The 20278-nt window shown below is 59.2% G+C and overlaps 2 protein-coding genes across 2 annotated transcripts; one reads left to right on the top strand and one right to left on the bottom strand.

Annotated features, from left to right (window-relative positions):
- The first annotated feature begins 12970 nt into the window (after nucleotides 1-12970).
- Nucleotides 12971-17190, top strand: PKMYT1 (protein kinase, membrane associated tyrosine/threonine 1). Its single transcript, XM_007939547.2, has 7 exons — nucleotides 12971-13327; nucleotides 14143-14636; nucleotides 15676-15782; nucleotides 15913-16082; nucleotides 16176-16333; nucleotides 16885-16971; nucleotides 17079-17190. Exons 1-7 carry the CDS (start codon nucleotides 12977-12979, stop codon nucleotides 17188-17190), a joined length of 1479 nt encoding a protein of 492 aa, XP_007937738.1. The 5' UTR covers nucleotides 12971-12976.
- A 902-nt stretch (nucleotides 17191-18092) lies between these two features.
- PAQR4 (progestin and adipoQ receptor family member 4) lies at nucleotides 18093-20276 on the bottom strand (the record flags this gene model as incomplete). Its single annotated transcript, XM_007939688.1, has 3 exons — nucleotides 18093-18526; nucleotides 18681-18902; nucleotides 20114-20276. Coding segments are annotated over 3 exons (819 nt in total), but the record flags the coding sequence as incomplete, so codon positions are not given.
- Nucleotides 20277-20278: the final 2 nt, after the last annotated feature.

Raw genomic sequence — 20278 nt, 5'->3', positions numbered from 1 at the left:
GGTGGGGGACCAGCCTGAGGGGGGGGCGAGGAAGGGCTGACAGGACAGGCAGGTCTGGGGGAGTGAGGGGGGGGGTCTGGACCCCAGCTGCCACCTCCTTGAGCCTGGGGACCCCCCTGAGCCGGGTGGGGGAGGCAGTGACTCAGCCCCCCTGCCCTGGACTCCAGTCCAGAGGCCCCACACCCTGTCTGTCTGCTGGCCTGTTCCCCTGCCAGCCAGCCCCCCCCCAGCCCCTCTGGCTGGGGATCCAGCCTGCCAAACCAGGCCGCCAGGCAGGGTGGGGGCCTGTACAGAGGCTGCGGCAGGGAGGGGGCCAGGCGGGCAGGGGGCAGCCTGTGAGCCCACCACACCTGTGGGGCCAGGCCCAGCGGCCAGGACACTGCAGGCTCCCCCAGCACATCCCACTCACCCCCAGTACTAAAGGGCCCTGCACGTCTCCCTTTGCTGCCCCCCATCCACGCCCTGTGCGCCCTCTCCACACACGTTCACACACACCCATGCCTGGGGTGCCCACCTCCCCACTCCCGACAGACCCACCTTTGCACAAGGCCCCTCAGCCCGGCTCAGGGCCGACCACCAGGTGCCCACCTCCTACCTGGGCACACAACTGTGCCCACTGAGACCTGGAGGCTGGACCTGCCACTGGCTACTGAGAGGGACCCAGAGGTGACCTCTGGCCCCAACCACCCAGTGAGCGCCAGCGCAGCCTGGACAGTCCATTCACACTCCCCAGGGAGGGCTCTCCTGCCAGGCCACCTGCCCTGCCCAAGGCAGCAGGCACTGGTCCCTGGCCCCATGGAGGGCAGCTGGGTGACCTAGTTGGCAGGCCAGGAGCTGGGCTCCGAGTGGCTCAGTTGCCCTCTCGGCCACCACCCAGAGGTGGCTGGTGACCCTGGGCAGGAATCTTCTCTAAAGGAGGACAATAATTTGGAAATTGGGTCTTTACAGATATAATCAAATTACAATGACTCACAGTATGACTGGCGTCCTTATCAGAAGGGACAGAGACACAGAGGGGGCATGGCCATATGAAGAAGGAGGGAGGGATAGAATCAGGCATCACAAGCCAAGGATGGCCAGAGGCTACCAGAAGCTAGAAAAGACAAGGATCCTAGAAGAGCTCTGGTAGCATAATGCCTAAGGCACTTGACTGCTAACCAGAAGGCTGGCGGTTCAAACCCACCAGCCACTCCTCGGAAGGAAGGCTGGGCGATCTTCTTCCATAGTGATTCCACCTCGGAAACCCAAGGAGGGGTCGCTATGAGTCTGACTCCACGGCGCACAACAACAATAGAGGTTTCAGAGGGAGATGGCCCTGCCAAAACCTGCATCTCAGACTTCCAGCCTCAGAACTTGGAGAGAAGAAATTTCTGCTGTTTAAACCTGTTGAAGACCAGAGAAGCCTAGAAGCACAGACATTATCACAAATAAATAAACGACGACAATAATGGTGGCTCCAGGTCAGAGCCACTGGGAAGAGCCACTTCTGCTTCCCACGTACAGACAGCACAAAGAGGAGGTGACGCGGCCTCAGAGCATGGGCAGTGGAGCTGGGATTTGAACCCAGGCAGTCTGCAGGACCCGCGTCTGCAGTGTCTTTCTCTCTAGCTTCCAGGCTTCTCCTGGGCCGGCAACAGGCCCAGTTACCCCAGACACCTAGCCCTCCCTGCCCACCCCCAACAGTCTGGGCCCCAAGGTGTCTGCTTCGGACCAGGGATAGCTGGGGGCCCCCACCCTGACCCAGATGCGTACACACACACTCGGCTCACCCTGCAGGGTGCCAGGGAAGCTTGGCCCAGGAGGAGGCTGGAGACCAGGAGGGGTCAGGCAGGAGGTACAGGCTGGATGCCCACTTGGCCACCACCAGAGGGAATACTGGTGCCTGCTGCCACCGCCTGGCTGCGGGGTGCTGGCGTGGGCCTGTGGGAAATGCCAGTCAGCTTGCAGGGCACGCAGGAGCAGGGCCAGGTTGGCACCCTGGTCCCTTGTTATGACGCCATTACCCCCCCAGGCATGGCTGTCCCCTCAGCTCACCCTCAGCCACACGGAGGGAGGCAGGGCCTGTTGAGGGCGCATGGGGACTGCTCAGGGCCAGGGGAGCCCAGCCTGCAGCGGATGTGGCCCAGCCTCTAAACAGAGAAGCAATTTGAGGGGCCAGCGCCGGGGGCAAGGGCAAGGCGACAGCTGGGGTGTCGGAGGTGCAAGGCTGCAGAGCGGTCATTGCCTCCAATGACACAGCCGGCGACAAAGACAGATGTCCCTGCTGCTTGACACCAGCAGCCCCTCCGAGGGTGTGAATTCAAGGCGACAGCTGAAGGCCCTCGCCGCCCGCTCAGGGCCCCTCGGGGCAGCTCTTCAGCCCAATCCTGGCGCCGGCCGCCCCTGGGACACTCGCCAGGCACCCCCAGGTCCCCACACAATCCAAGCTGACCTGTAGGAATGCTCCCGCCCTACGCACCTGTCAGTTTATGAAAACTTAATGCAAGTGTGAATCAGGGTGTGCATCCGGAAGTGGGCCTAAGCTCCAGAGCACAATACCGCAGACCCCGTATGCAAACACCACGCCCCCGGGACCTACGCGAAAGCGCCTTGTCTGCTTCCGGGAAGCCCACATCACAGTGCCCGCTTTCCTCGTCGGGTAACCACTGGGGGCGTCCTTGCCTTGCCTTTCCTAAGCCACCGTAGTCCCGCTCTGTGGCCCCAGGGTTTCAGCGGCATCCCTGTCTTTGGAGGCAAGACCCCAGAGGACAGGCTCCAGGGGCAGCCCGGGCCAGGCAGCAGGTACGCGGGGAGGCAGCTCCGCGGTGCTGTTGCGGCGACCGGACACACGGGGGCCCCCGCGGCTCTCACTGGCACGGTCCTGGACTTTCAGACAAGCTCCTGCGACTGGGCGCCTACTCGGGGTTGGACGCTGCCCAGCTGGCCGTCTGGGACCAGAACACGTGGTCCTGTGTCTCTGACCCTTGGGCCTGGGGTGGCTGGGGCTCCTGGCCCCCTCTTCCAGCAGTCTTCTTTTGGAAACGTGACCCAAATGAGGAGTTAGTGTTAAATAATGAATAATTCTCTAAGTGGGCGCTAGCCCTGTACTGAACACCTCAAGTACTGTGTCATTTAATGCCCAGACCCCTCAAGGAAGTGGGTGTTCTTACTAAGCCCGTTTGAGAAATGTGGAAACTGAGGCTTACAGGCATGAAGCAGTATCGCACAGCTACTAAGTGGCAGAGCGGGACTGGGGCCCCAAGCCAGCACTGACAGCCCACACTCCCACCTGCGATGCTGTGTCCCCCGACAGCATGCTTCCAAGTTTTGAAAGATCTATCTCTGTTATGAAATCACAGGATTGGATTTGCAAGAATGGACAGTTGGCCCACACCCAGGACTCCTGGAGAGGGACATGGCAGCTGGAGAGGGGCCTGCCTGCCCCCCGGCCTCTTGGGGACAAGCCTCGCGGCTCCATGGAGAGAGCAACCTGAGTCACAGGGGCTGTGGCTGCCAGAGATGCTAATTGAAATGTGGGGGCTGTGGCCGCCCAGAGTCTCTGGGCATTGGGCTTCACTCAGCCTGGCCATCCCCGGTGCTGGTCTATCCGTGGAGAGGGCCTTGAGCGTGCAGGCACTGGGATGAGCCCGCAGTCCTGCAGTCCGCGGCCTTTCAGCCAGTTCTGGGGGGAGGCAGCGTGCATTAAGAGAGTCTGGAGGCTGTGACACACTGCTGGTGGGACTGTCAAATGCCACAACCACCGCGGAAAGCAGTATGGTGATTCCTTCAAAAGTTGGAATTAGAAATACCATTTGACCCAGCCATTCCATTACTAGGTATATATCCTAAAGTGAGAGCCATGACAAGAACAGACATATGCACACCCATGTTCATCGCAGCACTATTTACAATAGCCAAAAGATGGAAACGACCTAGGTGTCCATCAGCTGAGGAATGGATAACCAAACTATGGTACATACACACAATGGAATACTATGCAATGCTAAAGAAAAACGTAGAAGCTGCAAAACACCGTATAACGTGGATGAACTTGGAGAACATTATGCCGAGTGGAATAAGTCAATGACAGAAGGACAAATATTGTATTAGTTCATTCTTGTAAAAAGTCAAGGAAAGGTTTATATATGGAAGGAAATTTTTTGTTGGTTACCAGGGGTGGGAGGGGAGGGGAGGGGAGAGCACACTGCTAGATAAGTAGAGACAAGTATTGATTTCGGTGAGAGAAGGGCAATGTACCAAATGTGAGTGATCAACACGGTGGCATCGAGGAAGAGGAAGACACAGAGAGGTACATGGGAGGTATAGACAACAAAGATGAACGCTTTTGCACATACAGGACTGTGTTGTCAGTGAAAGCAAACATGGGTATACAGGTGGATAGATGGGTGGACAGGCTGAACTATTAGGTATTTCTATGCAGGGGGGAGTGTACTCAAGACCATGTACAGGGTTGGCAGACAATGTTTCTACAAGTGTATTGGTACGTTCTGTAAGAATTTCTAAGTATGTAGTAGAGCTGACAAGGGACAAGGTTGTAGTCGCTTCTTGGTCACCCAGGAGGAACGAATACTTGGACCTGTGGGCTCAGGACCATAGTCCCAGGGGACATCATGCTCAATTGGCATAACATACTACACAAAATATTGTTCCACCTCCTACTTTGGCGAGTAGCAACTGGGATCTTAAAAGCTTGCAAGCAGCCATCTAGATGCAACCATGGGTCTCTCCTTGTCCAGAGCAAAATAGAATGAAGAAAACCAAAGATTGATTCATGGAAACAATTAGTGCAAGCGACTGGTACACCGTGTGATCCACAGCCTATACGACCATGAGACCAGAAGAACTAGATGGTGCCCAGCTGCCACTGTCAACCACTCAGAGGGGGATCTGTGTAGTAGATCCTGGATAGAGTGGGAGAACAATGTGGAACAAATCTCAAATTAAAAAAAAACAAAAACAAAACAGGGGACCAGGTTTGCTGGTCTGATAGAGCCTGGTGGAACCCCTGAGACTATGGCCCCTAGCTGCCCTTCAGGTCTGGAATTGAATCCACACCTGTGGCTTCCAACCAAACAAAAGACAGGAATATGGGGTGAACATTTACATGAGGTAGATACACTCCTTGGAGAGATCAACCATGGGAGAATAGAAGGGCTGTGTATGTGGGGAGACAGCTCAGGGACAGGGGTGCATGGAGGGAAGGACACAGGGAAGTGGGAGGGGAGCTGTTGCATTGTGGGAAATTACAGTCAATGTCATGAAACAAAGTGTATGTGAGCTGCTGTATGGAAAATGAATTTGCTCTGTAAACTTTCACCCAAATCACTATAAATTTTTTTAAAAAAGAGAGTCTGGATGAAAGAACCTTATTGGTTCTCAGCTGTGGGGCAAATCACTTAACTTCTCTGGGCCTCAGTTTCTCCAACTATGAAATGGGGATAAAGATAATGGATTGGTGAGGGTCAGCTTGTTAGCCTGCGACCCTGAGCAGGGCTCCTTGCCTTCTCCTGACAAAGAATTGAGCGGGAGAGGCAAAACGCCCGCAGGAACCAAGGCTTATTAAAGAGACAGAGGAGGGGAAGGGGCTCGCGCGGGAGAGAGGGAGAGGGGCTCCCGCCCACACCAGCCTACACTGGTCTCTCCCCAGCAGAGATTCCTGAGGTTTATAAAGGGCCTTTGGCAGGAAAGAGGCATCATTTTTATTCATGAAATGGGTAGGGTTCTGAGGTTCAAGTGACGCATGCGTGATGTCTCTGAACCCAAGTTCAAGCCCCAGTGAGAGATTCTTGTCCTAGCCAACCTCTGATGGAAGGTCACGTTGTGGGTCATGCAAGTCTGCACCTGGTAGGCACCTAAGGAGAGACTCAAAAAAACAATCCAGAGGTTTATCAGCATTTTAGCGACTTTTAATTGGTGGCCTCTCATCTCACCCAAGCACCTGGTTTGGCAACTAATCAGTTTTCGGGTGCCAGCAGCCAGAAGTATGTGGTGGGCTGCGAGTAGGCTAAAATTTCAAGGATATTGAGTCAGGGGTCTGTTTGACCTGGCCAGCCCAATTCCCTGCCTGTCTCAAGGTGAGATAATACCTGTAAATACCAGGAGTTAAAAAGATTCTCATGAGCTATTATGCATTAAGCCTCCTCTGGGCCAAACCTGGTCCTGGTGACAAGGGCTAGGGGAGGGCTGGTGGCCATCAAGTAAACCAATAAGTAACCAAGAAACAAACCAAATAGTTTGCGGTCAGGTTGATTCTGACCCACAGCGTCCCTAGAGGACAGAGTGGAATTGTCCACAGGGTCTCCAAGGCTGCCAATCTTCATAGACGCAAAGCCCAAACCACACCCACTGCCTTGGAGTCCATTCCTACTCACAGCGCCCCTAGAGGACAGAGTGGAACTGCACCACGGGGTCTCCAAGGCTGTCAATCACATGGAGGCAAAGCCCAAACCACACCCACTGCCTTGGAGTCCATTCCGACCCACAGCGCCCCTAGAGGACACAGCAGAACTGCCTCACAGTTTCCAAGGCTCTCACACTTTATGGGCTACCTCACCTTTTTCCCGGGAAGCAACTGGTGGGTAGGAAGCAACTGGTGGGTTCAAACCACTGAACTTTTGCCTAACAGCCAAGGTAGCTTAAAACCAATACAGGACAGACTTTCAATAAGGGCAACGGGAAAAATAAGGCAAGGGAGGAGACGAGGTGTGGCTTCCAGCCAAACAACAGGCATATAAGGTGAACATTCCCATCAGACGGATCCACTCCTTAGAAGGCTCAATCGTGGGAGAACAGAAGGGAAGTGTTCGCACAGGGAGGCAGCTAGGGGGCAGGGAGGCATAGGGAAGGACACAGGAGGAAGTGGGAAGAGAGCTGTTACATTGTGGGGAATTGCAGTCAATGTCATGAAACAAAATGTGCATGAACTGCTGTACAGAAAATCACAATGAAAGTTAACAGGGGGGCGGGGGGACGTGAGATGGGCCCTTCCGAGAAGGGAGGGACCGCCAGGAGTCGGTCTTGCTCCGCCAAGCCCCTGCTAAGCACCTTACAAGGATCATCCTATTTGAGCTTCCGGACCCATGAGGGGCGGGGCATCAGCTCGGGTTTCACAGGGAAGGTGACTAATCCGTAGGTCCGGAAGGCTCTGTGCTCTGCCAAGGTCGTTGGGCCAGGAAAGGGCAGCGAGGGGTTTGAGCTGAGCTCAGATCCCATCCCATAGACTGGAAAGGGCTGTGTCGGAGGCGGCTGACGCCTGGAGGCAGAGAGTCTGCGATCAGAGGAGGCCAAAGCCGAGGAGGCTCCCGCCTGGCAATCTGGAGGGCTCCCGACAGGAGGCAGCTTTTTTGGTCCCCAAAGCCGTCAGCCCCCCAGGATTGGGTTGATTCCCCGGGGCTGGTTTGAACGAACGAGGGAGTCGGCTACCCGAGGGGTACGCCGTCGGGACCCTGGGGGTCGCGGGAACTTCCTGTCCTGCCCGGAATGGCAGTCTCCTGGAACCACGCCACCGGTGCACACTGTGGCGACCGCCCTTCCATGGTGCAAAAACTGACCCAGGCCAGGAAGGGCCGCAGGCGGGGGGATCGGGGCCAGCGGTCGGTGCATGTTGGGATACTTGGGGGGAGCGCCCAAGGGCCAGCCCGGACTCCGGGCCGCGTCTCTGCTCCTTGCTGGCCTGAACCCCACCCCAGCCCAAGGCGAGCGCCCGGGCGCTCCACGCCTGCGCACTGAGGGCGCGCGGGCCCGAGAGCCGTCAGGGGCGGGGTCGGCGCCGCTCACGCCGGGACGTAAGGGGGCGGAGCCGCGCCAGAGTCAGCAGCTCTGATAGGCTGAGTCGGGAAGGGGCGTGGCGAGAGGAGTTCTTGGGCGGGGCCTCGAGACCGGTTGGGAATTTTTGGCGCGAGCCAGCTCCGCGCGCGTACACGGGCCGTTCCCTTCTGGAGGGTCCTGCAGACCCGGCGTCCCGAGCGGTCGACGGCTGAGCCCAGCCCTCCTCGCCGCCCCGAAGGTGCCTGAGGCGTCGGCACAGCCCGGGATCAGGCAGCGCTCCGAGCTGCGCCCCGCCCACCCGCCCAGGTACGCGGAGATCCGGCCCGGAGTGCTCCCGGGCAGGCAGCCCCGCCCCGGTCCACCTTCCCGGGGTCCCAGGCCCTGACAGTCCCTCCCGGGTCGGGCTTCCTCTGCGCCTGCACCCCTTCTCTCGGGGACGGGGCTCCCCAGCCCCGCGAGCCCCTCCCCGGAGGGTCCCTTCCCCAAGCCCTTCCTTCCTCTGGGTCCGATCTGGGACCCTTTAGCCCCAGCCACTGCCCCCAGACCCTCCCCGACCCTCCCCGGGGCAAGCCTCACCCACCTTTTCTCGGGGTCCGATGCCCCCAGCCCGAGTGACCACCCCCTGCCCCGGTGACAGCCCGTCTCCTGACTCTGCCCGCCAGGGGGCTGCCGCGCGCACGGAGGTGACTCAGCCGCGGCCCTGCCCGGGAGGAGCTCACAGTCTAGCGCGGCAGACCGTGGCCAGCAGATGTGCGGGACCCAATGAGAGGGTGAGGTCCCCGGAAGCTGCGGAGGTCACCCCAACCCGGGCTGGGCTCGGGACCACCCTGGGTTCACGCGGAAGGCCTTGCACCTTCTGCTACCCCACCCTCAAGGCTGCTTGGACCATGGCGCTGGGAGGTAAGTGGCACTGGGGTGGCTCTAGAGCTGGTTTGAAATGTGGATGCCGTGTCCTCGGAAGGGTCCGTGCGGGCCCTGGATGGCTGTGTCTCTAACCAGCGTAGGGGAAACCCTGGGCGTTGGGGTCTAGAGGCAGAGCCCTGGAGGAAGGGCCCTCGAGGGTGTAGGGTGGGCTGCCAGGGTGTCCTGGCCGCGCTGGAGCTCGCTTTAAAGATGACCCGTTTCGGCTACTGACTCCCCCTTCTGGGCTATGTCCTCGGCTACATTGTATCCTCCTCTCCAGTGGGATAAGCCCCTTCTGTGGTTCTTGTTTCAGATACATTGTAGCAACGCCGACAGCCATTGCAGCCCCAACTCCCAGTCACCTCCACGTGGGACCACTGTGTGTACTTTCCATTATGCTCAGGGCGGTGTTTGTTATAATGTTGTTGTTGGGTGCCCTCAAATCTATTCCAACTCATGGTGACCCCATGTGACAGACTGGAATTGCCCCAGAGGGTCTCCCAGGCTGTCAGTCTGCGCGGAAGCAAAGCCCAAGCCACACCCACTGCCGTGCAGTGGATTCTGACCCACAGCGCCCCTAGAGGACAGAGTGGAACTGCCCACAGGGTTTTCTTGACTGATCTTTAAGGTAACATGGCCCCTCTTCCCATGGAGGGACTGGGTGAATTCTAACCACCAACCCGTAGATTAGCAGGTGAGCGCTTAACCGTTAGTGCCACCAGGGCTCCTTGTTGGTACCAATAATAGTATTTGCTGAGCCTGCTGCATGCCAGACACTGGGCTTAGCCTTGCATGAGATCAGTACCACAGGCCCACAGAACCCTGGGGCTGGATGTGTTTTGGAATTCAAAATGCCTGTTAGAAAGGTTATGTGGTGTGTGTAACATGTGAACCCCTGTGGGTCTAGGACAGCACCCCCAGGCCAACTCATGAGTGCTTCTACCCTGAAAACTGTCCCTAAGGGAAAAACCAATGAGGTCAGATCTTGCTGCTAAACAAGCTTTGTGTGTAGGTATCCAGTGGTCCAGCATCATTTGTTGAAATTCTTTCCCCTTGAATGGTCTTGGACCCTAGTTGAGTATCATGTGACCACAAACACAAGGGTTTATTTCTGCACTCCCAATTCTCTTCCATTGCTTTATATGTCTGTCTGTATATAAGTATGACACTGTGTTGATTACTGTCCCTTTGTAGTAAGGCTTGATCGGGAAGGGTGTGTCCTCCAACTTTGCTCTTTGTGGAGATTGTGTTGGGTGTATCAGGTCCCTTGAGTTTTCCAGTGACGTCTGGGTCATCTTTCCCAGCCCTGCAGATCTGGGGCTCACTTGGGGAAGCACCCCCATCTGAGCTGTGTGACTCTTCTGATCCATGAACGTGGGATACCTTCCCACGTCTCTGGTCTTTCGTTTCTTAAAGAAGCTGAGAGAAGACAGGAGAGCTAGGAGCCACGTAGGGAGTCTGTTTTATTAACCTCCACAGTTACGGTTTCTGGTTCTCTTCATCTGTTCTGTGGGTTTGAGTTACCACCTCAGGTCAGCTCCTTAGACCAGTACAGCTTTGCCCCCCACCCACCTCCTTTGTGCTGTTATTGGGTAATAGATTGCATTTTGATGTATGCCAATGTACTATTATAGACATACTGTTTTATACAATTGATTCTTGACTTAGAAGGAGAAGAAATACACATTTGTACTGTCTCTACCTTTACGACTGCCCTTGGTTTTTTTCACATGGACTCACATTACTGTGTGGAGGCATATGCTTTTGATCTGAACAACTTCCTTTAGACTTTCCTGTCAGGTGGGTCTGCTAGCACATGTTTTCTGATTTTTTGTTTATCTGGGAATGCCTTTATTTCCAAAAGATCGTTTTTGCTGGATTTAGGATGCTTGTTTGATGGTTGTCTGTCTCCCACTGCTCTGAATATGTCATCCCACTGTCTTCCGGCCTCCACTGTTCACGATGAAAAGTCAGCTGTCGAGCTTGTTGGGAGGGCTGTCCTTTGCAAGCGACAAGCTATCCTTTTCTTGCTCTTTTTGAGCTTTTGTCCTTGTTTGTGGCTTTCAGCATTTCTACGGTGACATATCTGTGAGTGGATCTCTTTGCCTTTATCGCACCTGGAGTGTGTTGAGCTTCTTGGATGCGTTGTTCTTGTTGGTGGTGGTTGTTGCTGAGTCACTACTAACTCATGGCCACCACAGGTGTGCACAGTGAGACTGCTCTGTAGGGTGCAGGGCTGGCGCCTTCCAGAAGAAGGCCAACAGACCTTGTTTTGATGCACCTCCAGGTGGGTTTGAACCTTTCACCTGGCTGTCCAGTGGTCACCCATTTGAGCCAGCCAGGGCTTCCTCTTGGAAGTGTATTTAATGTTTGTTTTCATTTTGAGAAATCAGACTTGGGAGGTTGTCAGCCACTATTTCTTTGAATATTTGTTTCTTCCTCCCCCTGCTGTCCTGGAACCCCCTAGTATGTACATTGGTGCACTTAACAATGCTCTCATTTTCCTTCATTCTTTTATTTCTACCCTTCTGTTTGTTCAGCAGTGAGCTCTGGAGGTGCAGTGGTTAAAACATTGGGCTGCTAACCAAAAGGTTGGTGGTTTGAACCCACCAGCTGCTCTGCAGGAGGAAGATGAGGTAGTCTGCTTCTGTAAAGACTGACAGCCTTGGAAACCCTGTGGGGCAGTTCTACTCTGTCCACCACAGGGGCTATGAGTCGGAACCACTCCACAGCAGTGGGTGTGGTTTGGGCTTTGCTTCCACAAAGGTTGACAGCCTTGGAGACCCTGTGGGGCAGTTCCACTCTGTCCCCGAGGGGTGCCGTGAGTTGGAATTGACTGATGGGAGTAGGTGGTTGTGGTGTCCTTTGGACTGCATAATTGCTGTCAATCTGTCTTCAAGCTCACTGACTGTTTCTTCTGTCAATTTGTATCATAGCCCCTCTAGTGAATTATTCATTTAAATTGTGCTTTTTACCTCCCCAATTTGTTTGGTTCTTTTTTTTTTTTTTTCTTTGTAATTTCTCTTTAGCATTATTCTCTGTTTGGTGAGACACTGTCATCATATTTTACTTATTTAAGCATAATTTCATTGACTTCTTTGAACATATGTAGAATGTGTACTTGAAGCCTTTCTTAAATCCAGTATCTGGCCCCTCTCACAGGTAGTTTCCGTTGCCTGACGGGCTCACACTTTCCTGTGTCTGCGTGTCTCATACTTTTGTTGTTGTTGAAAACTGGCCTTTTAGATGCTATCTCGATGCTGAATCCCTCCGCGGCTTATTGTGGCTTGTTTATTTCGTTAGCGACTGGCTGGACTGTTGCGGCCAAGCCTGTGGGTCCTGTGGTGTGAAGGCCCTGCCCTTGCCCCTCAGAGGGCACCATCTTGGGCCCACACACAGGCTCCTGGGAGGACAGGGTTTTTATTTAGCACAGTTCTCCTTGATGATCTCTTTACCTGCTCATATCCAGCTATGGGGCGCCACCAGTCACCAGCTGACTGCACTATTTTTCCCAACAATACCCTGGGGCATAAATTGCCCCACAGACTGATCTAATTCCATTCCAGGACCTTGACTTTTGGGCTCAGTGTTTGAGGGTTGTCTTGTGGGCCACACCCACCCCGTGGCACCTCCCTGGCTCTCAGCTGGTGGTGGATAAATCAGTATTTCTCTCTGGCATAATCTGAATAAAGGTTAAACAGTCAGCTGGTGGTGATGGTGCAGGAGGCCTCAGGGACATCAGCATCTCATCTCGCCACACTTTGCTTAGTGTCCTACGCAGATACTAGTTATTTTTTTCATTTTTTATTTTTTTTTTACAAACAGGCTTGTGACAACCCTGCCTGTTGCAAGTCTGTAAAAGCCACTTTTCCAACAGCGTGTGCTCACTGCCATGCCAATATTCTCACAATATTTCTGACTATGTCATCACCTGTCATACACTAAACAGACTCAGGAGAGAGTGCGCCTGATTTATAGCACTGGGAAAGCCAAAAGGTGTCTCACTTGATTGCGGCGTTCGCTGTACTGCGGTGGTGGGGAGCGGAAGCGCAGTGTGGCCGAGGTGGGCCTGTACCTACTCCAGCCGCAGTCCGCGCCCTGGGCCCGTGCAGGCGGCGTTCACGTGGTCCTCTGCCTCCTCCCGGCAGGTGCTCCCCGCCCCCTGGGCTCTCCTGTTTAGAGAGGAACGTGCGTGCCGCCTGGATGCGACGCTCGACCTCCGCCTCACTGCGGCCCTGAGGCCAGGACACATTGCCCCGTGCTCAGCCCGTGTTCTCCGCGCCTTGCGGGGCCTCCCACGCCCGCCATGCCAGTGCCCACAGAGGGTGTCCCACCAGCCCTGAGCGGCACCCCAGCCCCGGTCCCCGCCTACTTCCGCCACGCAGAACCCGGCTTCTCCCTCAAGAGGCCTGGGGTGCTCAGCCGGAGCCTCCCGCCCCGGCCCCCTGCCAAGGGCAGCGTCCCCATTAGTCGCCTCTTCCCCTCACGGACCCCGGGCTGGCACCAGCCCCAGCCCAGGAGAGTGTCCTTCCGGGCCGGGGCCTCCGAGACCCTGCACAGCCCTGGCTATGACCCGGGCCGGCCGCAGTCGTTCTTCCAGCAGTGCTTCGAGGAGCTCGGCCGCCTGGGCCACGGCTCCTACGGAGAGGTGTTCAAGGTGAGTGGGGACAGTCCCAGGCCCCCCACCCTGCCTGCGTGGGGCCGGGACTGGCAGCCTGCTCTCCTGGGCTCGGGGGCGGGGGGCTTCCTCCGGCGCTATTTGGCTGGTTTCTTACCTCCCCGGGTGGGTCCCTCCGAGGGCCCCCAAGGCGCACACTCGCCCCTTGTCCAGAGCCTGGCAGGCCTCGCGGTGGCTGTCAGCAGCCGCCTCCGCCGGCCCGGAGCCTGCCGCGCAGGGGTTCTTGGCCACCTTCCTGGGCCCTGAGCCAGCCCTCGCTGCGGCAATGCCGCCCCCCGGCCCTGTTCCGAGCTGGCAGGCGCTCGGGCTACACACTGCCCACCTCCTTTATTTTCCCCTTAAAACATATTTTCCAACCATTTGTATTTTCTTGAAATCGTTTTCCTTGCATAAATGCTACATGAATACAACGGTGCTGTCAAAAAGTGCACGCCACCGAGGCGCCTGACCCGCGCGCCGCACTGCGCGGATGGGTATCTTTCCTCCGGCCCCTCTCTCGGTGGGTCTAGTTAGTTCAACACGTAAGAGACAGATCTGTTTGCTTTACATAAAGCCCCGCTTTTTTTCCACTTGCGTCCTGGAGACTCACCGCGCCCGGGCTCCCAGTTCCCCTCAAACGGGCCTACTGCATGGGCGCGTCCCTTTGCCACTACCATAGCGTGCCGGGGCCTCTGGAACGACTGCCCGCCCGAGGGTTGAGCTGGCCCAGGTGACAGCCGAGTGGGGCTGCCAGAGTCCGTCCCCGTGTGACTGCCCCGACCACACCTCGCCCACGAGCGCCGCCTCCCTTCCAGGTGCGCTCCAAGGAAGACGGCCGGCTCTATGCCGTCAAGCGCTCCATGTCGCCTTTCCGCGGCCCCAAGGACCGCGCCCGCAAGCTGGCCGAGGTGGGCGGCCACGAGAAGGTGGGGCGGCACCCGCGCTGCGTGCGGCTGGAGCGCGCCTGGGAGGAGGGCGGCGTGCTCTACCTGCAGACCGAGCTGTGTGGGCCCAGCCTGCAGCAGCACTGCGAGGCCCGGGGCGCCGGCCTGCCCGAGGCCCAAGTCTGGGGCTACCTGCGGGACGCGCTGCTCGCCCTGGCCCACCTGCACGGCCACGGCCTGGTCCACCTCGACATTAAGCCTGCCAACATCTTCCTGGGGCCTCGGGGCCGCTGCAAGCTCGGGGACTTCGGGCTGCTGGTGGAGCTGCACGCGGCCCGGGCCGGGGAGGCCCAGGAGGGGGACCCCCGGTACATGGCCCCCGAGCTGCTGCAGGGCTCCTTCGGGACAGCGGCCGATGTGTTCAGGTGAGGACTGGAGGTAGGGCACGGGGCCTCCTGGGGGTGGTCAGCAGAGAGTACGGCTTCCCCATGGCAGAAGCACCCCCAACTCACCCAAGGGGAAGGCACTGGGCCTCTGAAGGCCAGGACTGGGTTCCTCAGAGCCCGGAAGGGGCTGCCCCTGAGGGGCTGAGGGGCGCCTGAGTCCTGTGAGCTGTAAATCTCTGGAGCGCTTTACAAAGAGGACCAAGGCAACAGCTCTGCAGGACGGACTGCCACTCGCTGTCTTCTGGGCACAGGTCGCAGAACTCACCCAAGGCCCACAGCTGGCGAGCGGGGTGGCAGGCTTTGGCCCACACTCTGAACGGGCGTACTGTGTGGCCTCTGACAATTGCATCCGACTATCTCAGCAACAGTAATAGGAGCCTTTGTGGCTCAGATGGTTAAGGCACAGCTGCTTACAGAGAGGTTGGTGGTTCAGTCCCACCCAGTGGCTTCACGAGGCACTGACCTGGTAATCTGCTCCAGTAAAGATTTCAAAACCAAAAACCAAACCCACTGCTTTTGAGTTGATTCTGACTCACAGTGACCCCCTTTTGGGTTTCTGAGGCAGTAAATCTTTATGGAAGTAGATTGCCCAGTCTTCCTTCCCCGCAGTGTGTGGTCGGTTTGAACCCTCAACCTTCTGGTTAGCAGTCAAATGCCTTAGGCACTATGCCACCAGAGCTCCCTCCAGTGAAGGTTGCAGCCTAGGAAACTCTGTGGGGGTAGTTGTACTTTGTCGTACTGGGTCATTATGAGTTGGAATCAATGTGACCACTCAACAGCAGTACTCCTCATAACCATGGCAGCCACTGGGCCTGTCTGGTGGGCTCCCAAGGGCTGTGTGGACTGTCCTGGGAGCCGGGCCCTCATGCTCCTGCCAGGGCTCTCCTTCGGCCCCGCCTCCCCACCTTGCTGGCCTGTGACCGAGGCTTCAGGGCCTCTTTCCCACCCTGCTCTGGGGCTGGGGGCTCTGTCCAGAGGCCGACCCTGCCCTCCCTCTCCCTGGCCCCGCCCCCTGCAGTCTGGGTCTCGCCATCCTGGAAGTGGCCTGTAACATGGAGCTGCCCCATGGTGGGGAGGGCTGGCAGCAGCTGCGTCAGGGCTACCTGCCCCCCGAGTTCACTGCGGGTGAGTGGGGGCCGGGAGGGGGTGCGCCACCGTGGGAGGGGGCCCTTCCTGCACCCCAGGTTGGGGGCCCTGTGTGGGGAGGAGCACGGGGCTCGGGCTCAGTTCCATTCGGGACCTGGGACCTGCCCAGGCCTGTCTTCTGAGCTGCGCACGGTCCTCGCCACGATGTTGGAGCCGGACCCCACGCTGCGGGCCACGGCCGAGTCCCTGCTGGCCATGCCCGCGCTCAGGCCGAGACCCTGGAGCGTCCTGTGGTACATGGCGGCTGACGCCCTGAGCCGCGGGTGGGCCCTGTGGCAGGTAAGCCTGTGAGCCCTGGAGACAGGCTGCCTGGCCTGCCGTGCCCCGCTCTGCCCTGGGGCCCACCCAGTCTCTCGTGCCCTCTCCCCACAGGCCCTGCTAGCCCTGGTCTGCTGCCTCTGCCACAGGCTGGCCCACCCTGCCAGCTGGCTGCAGCCGCCGGCACCGCCGGCCACCCCTCCCAGCTCACCACCCTGCAGCTTCCTCTTGGACAGCAGCTTTGCTAGCACCTGGGAGGACAACAGCTTCCGGTGAGCGTGGGCGGGCGGGCCCAGGCCCCGGGGTGCAGCATGGCGTAGCGCGGGACGCAGCTCTTACACCAAGCTCAGTGTGTGGCTCGGCCATTGCTGACACACACCTACCTGGCAGCCACCCCGCGAGCAGCATGGGACCAGGGCAAGGGAGGCGGTGCAGCCCTTCCCCACCAGACTAGGCACCAGGGCCCAGGAGCCAGCCCGTAGGGGGTTCTTAATTCAAAACTGCTGGAAGGGAAAGCCACACTGGGGACAGATCTGAGGAGGAATATTGTCACTCGCCCCTTCCTTATGACAGTGTCAGCCTCTGGTCCCAGGGACACTTTAGAGTGGACAGGAAGCGGCAGATAGCTTCACTGACCAAAAGCTCACTTCAAAGCCAGCTTGGAGAGGGCGCGAGGTGGCCGTGGGTGCCTGGCCAGGCTCTTGGGCTCAAGAGAGCTGGCTCTCAGCGTGCCCCCATGTGCTTGTGGCTCTGGCTGCCACATCACTGGAAGCCTGCCCCCCGACCCTGGCCGTCCAGCCTGGCCTGTCTCTCCCTTGTACAGGTCCTCGCTCTCCCCAGGCACCGTCCTGGCCAGAACTGCCAGGAGCACCTGCACCCCCCACAGCAGCTCCCCGTTCCCCCGGGGCAGGTACGTGCTGGCGTGTGTTGGCCTAGGAGCCGGAGTCCTGGCTGGGGGCGCGTGTGGGTAGCTTTCACTCCTGGGGTGTCATTTCTCTCTCCTCTCCCTTCCTCCAGGGACCCCCTGGACCTGAGTGACGTCGACTCAGCACCTCCCCGGGGGTCTTTCCCCTCTTTTGAGCCCCGGAACCTCCTCAGCCTATTTGAGGACTCACTGGACCCCACCTGAGCCCTGTGGGCCAGCCTCAGAGTTTTTAACTTTTCACCCCGCTGCCGCCACCCCCACCTGACGTGCCTAATAAAAGCTGTGGAGTCTTGGGAGCACTCCAACTTGCTCAGGTGGCAACACAGCGTGTCCTGGCCCTTTTATTAATGTCCAGAGTTTCAGGCCCCTTGGGGCTGGCCCTGAGGAGTCCCGCTGTGGCCAGCAGCCTGGAGCCCCTCAGCTTCTGTGCCGAGCAGGGCAGATTTCCTGAGCAGCCGTGTCCCAGGTGGGCAGGTGGGGCTCAGATGGAGGCAGGCCCTCAGCCCCCTGGGCACAGGCCCGGGGCCACGTGTCTCTCTGCCTATTGCCTGGGGACGGCAACACTGGCCTCCCTGTCCCTCGGCCATCTCGGTACAAGAAGGGTCAGTGTCAACTTGGTCCCTGGATGAAGGGGCCAGTCCTGCTGCCCACAGCCCCTCACTTCACAGGCCGTGAGCTGCAGGCTGTGGGGAGGGCTGGCATGCAGAGAAGAGGACGGGGTCAGGAAATGAGCAGTCAAGGCCGGGCCAGGAGAGGTCCATGGGGAGGGATGAGGTGAGGGGAGTGGCAAGCTGGCAGGATGCCACTGTCCCAGCAAGGCATGCCTCCCATCCCTCTGGCCCAACCCTCACAGGTCCCAGAGGGTAAACTTAGGCCCAGAGAGGCAAAGTGTCTTTCCGGCCAGTGCCGTCAGTGCCCTGGAAGAAGGAGGGCGGGAGCTGCAGCTCAGAAGAGGAGCCTAGTCCACGTGATGAATGAATGAGCAAACGTGGGCTCCCGGCGTAGAAGTCCCAAGGTTGCCGGAAGCATTCAGAGCCAGCCCTCTGCACAGCAGCAGGAGAGAAGCGTGGTGGTGTTGGCCCGAGGGGACCAGGCAGGCGGGCGACTCAGTCCGGCGGGCAGGCGTGCCGCGCGGCCCAGAGCAGGTCGGGCACGACGCCGGCGTGCAGCTGCCAGATGGAGCCGACGCTGAGGAGGTGCATGATCTGGTGGGAATTGCCCCAGTAGTCAAAGCGGCCGGGCCCCCAGCGCTCGGGCAGGCGGGCCGCGTTCACCAGCCCGCCCAGCAACGCCAGCGCATCCATGCGCAGGTAGCAGGGCAGGGAGCCCGGGGCGCCCGAGCCCAGCCCCACTCCTCGGGCCCCGAACACTAGGAGGCGCGCGCCAGCCTGCCAGCCGAAGGCGCGGAGCCGCGCGGTGGTGGACGGAGCGGTCAGGGCCCGCCAGCCAGCTAGCCCTGACAGCATGGCGTAGCCCAGCAGGGCAGCTGGCCGTAGCCAGGGTCTGCAGGCCAGGGTGCAGTGGATGATGGGCAGCGCCCCTGCAGAGGAGAGGGGTGAGGGGCATCGGTCCGGGCGCCCCTCGCCCGGCCCTCCCTGCTGCTCTCGCGGGTCTCCCTGCGGCTTCCTCCCCGTCACCTCCCTCATGGCGCCGCCCCTGGGGCCCTGGCTCCCCAGCCCTGGGGCCCAACTCACCGAGCGTGTTGACTAAGCAGACCCCACACATGTCCAGGGCCAGGAGTCGGGCGTACACGGGGCTGCCCCCGCGGTGGCACATGAAGAGATGATACAGCACGGAGCCAGCAGGGGGCGCCAGGCAGGCCACACAGTGCGTGCCCCCAAGCCAGCAGTCCTTCCCCAGCTGGCCCCAGGGGACGGTCATGGGCAACAGCACCAGGAAACCCAGCAGGGCCAGCCCTGGGGGACAGAGACAGTGGTCCATGTGAGTATCCCTGGTATGAAGCCTGCAGGAAGTTCTGGGGACATTTCCCAGACTGGGGACAGGCGCATGCCAAAGAGTTCTCAGCCTAAAGACAACAGCACCTGGGATGACAGACCACAAGGGCGCGGTGGGCCACCCACCTGCGAAGCCTTGGGCTAGAGGCATTAGGGAGCCGCACTTACTCCCCGGAGGCACCACCGTCCCGGGCCCTAGACACCATCCTCCACCGATGAGGCAACGGACTTGGAGAGGCTGTGTCACCTGCCCCAGGTGAGCGCAGGAGGCACATGACAAAGCAGGGTCAGCCCCAGCAACGTGAGCCCAAGCCCCTCTCACCCCTGAGCTTCACGATGGTCCCCCTGCCCGGCCCGGTGGGTCAGCAGAAGCCGTAAGCAGAACTTAAGCTGAACTTAAGCTAAGCAGGGCAGCAGTGTGAGCCTTGACGCCAGACCCTGGGCCACTTAGCTTGCTCCTCCCGACCGACCGCTGTGTCCTGTCCCTTACATAAGTGTCCAAAAAGGAGGCTTTGGCACTTTTTGTCTTCCAGAAAGGAGCAAGAGCAGGGCCAGCTAGCAGAAGAGGGTGCAGCAAGCTTGTCCCATTTCCCCAGGCACCGCCTCTTGATGAGAGCACATTCCACACTGAGAGCCAGCCAAGGCCCCTACTGGCGGGCACTTTGGCACCGCCCTCCCACGAGGTCAAAAGGGGGCCCCCACAGCCCCGGGCTGTCAACCGCACACTCTAGAGGGGGTCTGGTGTTGCCCCAACGCTGAGCCGGACCGAGGGCCCCTGTGCCGGCCCGGGCAGCTCAAGGACGGCCAGGGCTGTGTCAGCAGCGCCCAGCGGCCGCGGAGGAGGGGCCGCGCGCCCGCGGGGGAAGGAAGGCGCCGCCACCAGGCGGAGCCTCGCGGCTGCTGGGGCGGCCACCCGGGAGGGGCCGGGCCGGCTTCTCCTCCAAGGCCCCTCCTCGCCAAGTCAATGCCCACCGCCGGCACGGGGTGCTGCAAGGGCAGGGTGCCAGGGCGCTGGGATTAGAGGGCCCGGCCGCAGGTCCTTCTCAGGGCGCGGAGGGCTCACGCCGGCCCCACTCGGCGGCCTCGCCTGCCCCCGGGCCCCGCCGCCCCGGACAATGACAGCTTTGTCACCGCGGCGCCTGGCGGTGCCAGGGACGGCGGCGCGCGCTCACCGTGCGTGTAGATGTTGCCCAGTTCGTTGTGCAGGTAGAAGAGGCTCCGCAGGCAGCCCGAGCCGCTGCTGGCCGGCCGGTAGCCGGTCAGCACGAACTTGTTGAACTGCAGGTGCGGCGGCGAGCTGGCCCAGTCCAGCAGGCGCGGCCCGGCCAGGAACGCCA

Source organism: Orycteropus afer, unplaced genomic scaffold (genome assembly GCF_000298275.1).
Source record: "Orycteropus afer afer isolate SDZICR_OR568_19922 unplaced genomic scaffold, OryAfe1.0 scaffold00061, whole genome shotgun sequence".
In the NCBI taxonomy this organism is placed as follows: Eukaryota; Metazoa; Chordata; class Mammalia; order Tubulidentata; family Orycteropodidae; genus Orycteropus; species Orycteropus afer.
This window is presented reverse-complemented; position numbering and strand designations above follow the sequence as displayed.

Bases quoted from the DNA above. Each gene is read 5' to 3' on its own strand.
- PKMYT1 (XM_007939547.2), top strand. From the start codon at position 12,977: ATGCCAGTGCCCACAGAGGGTGTCCCACCAGCCCTGAGCGGCACCCCA. The intron at 14,637-15,675 runs GTGAGGACTGGA...CGCCCCCTGCAG, and splicing joins ACAGCGGCCGATGTGTTCAG to TCTGGGTCTCGCCATCCTGG. The intron at 16,972-17,078 runs GTACGTGCTGGC...CCCTTCCTCCAG, and splicing joins TCCCCGTTCCCCCGGGGCAG to GGACCCCCTGGACCTGAGTG.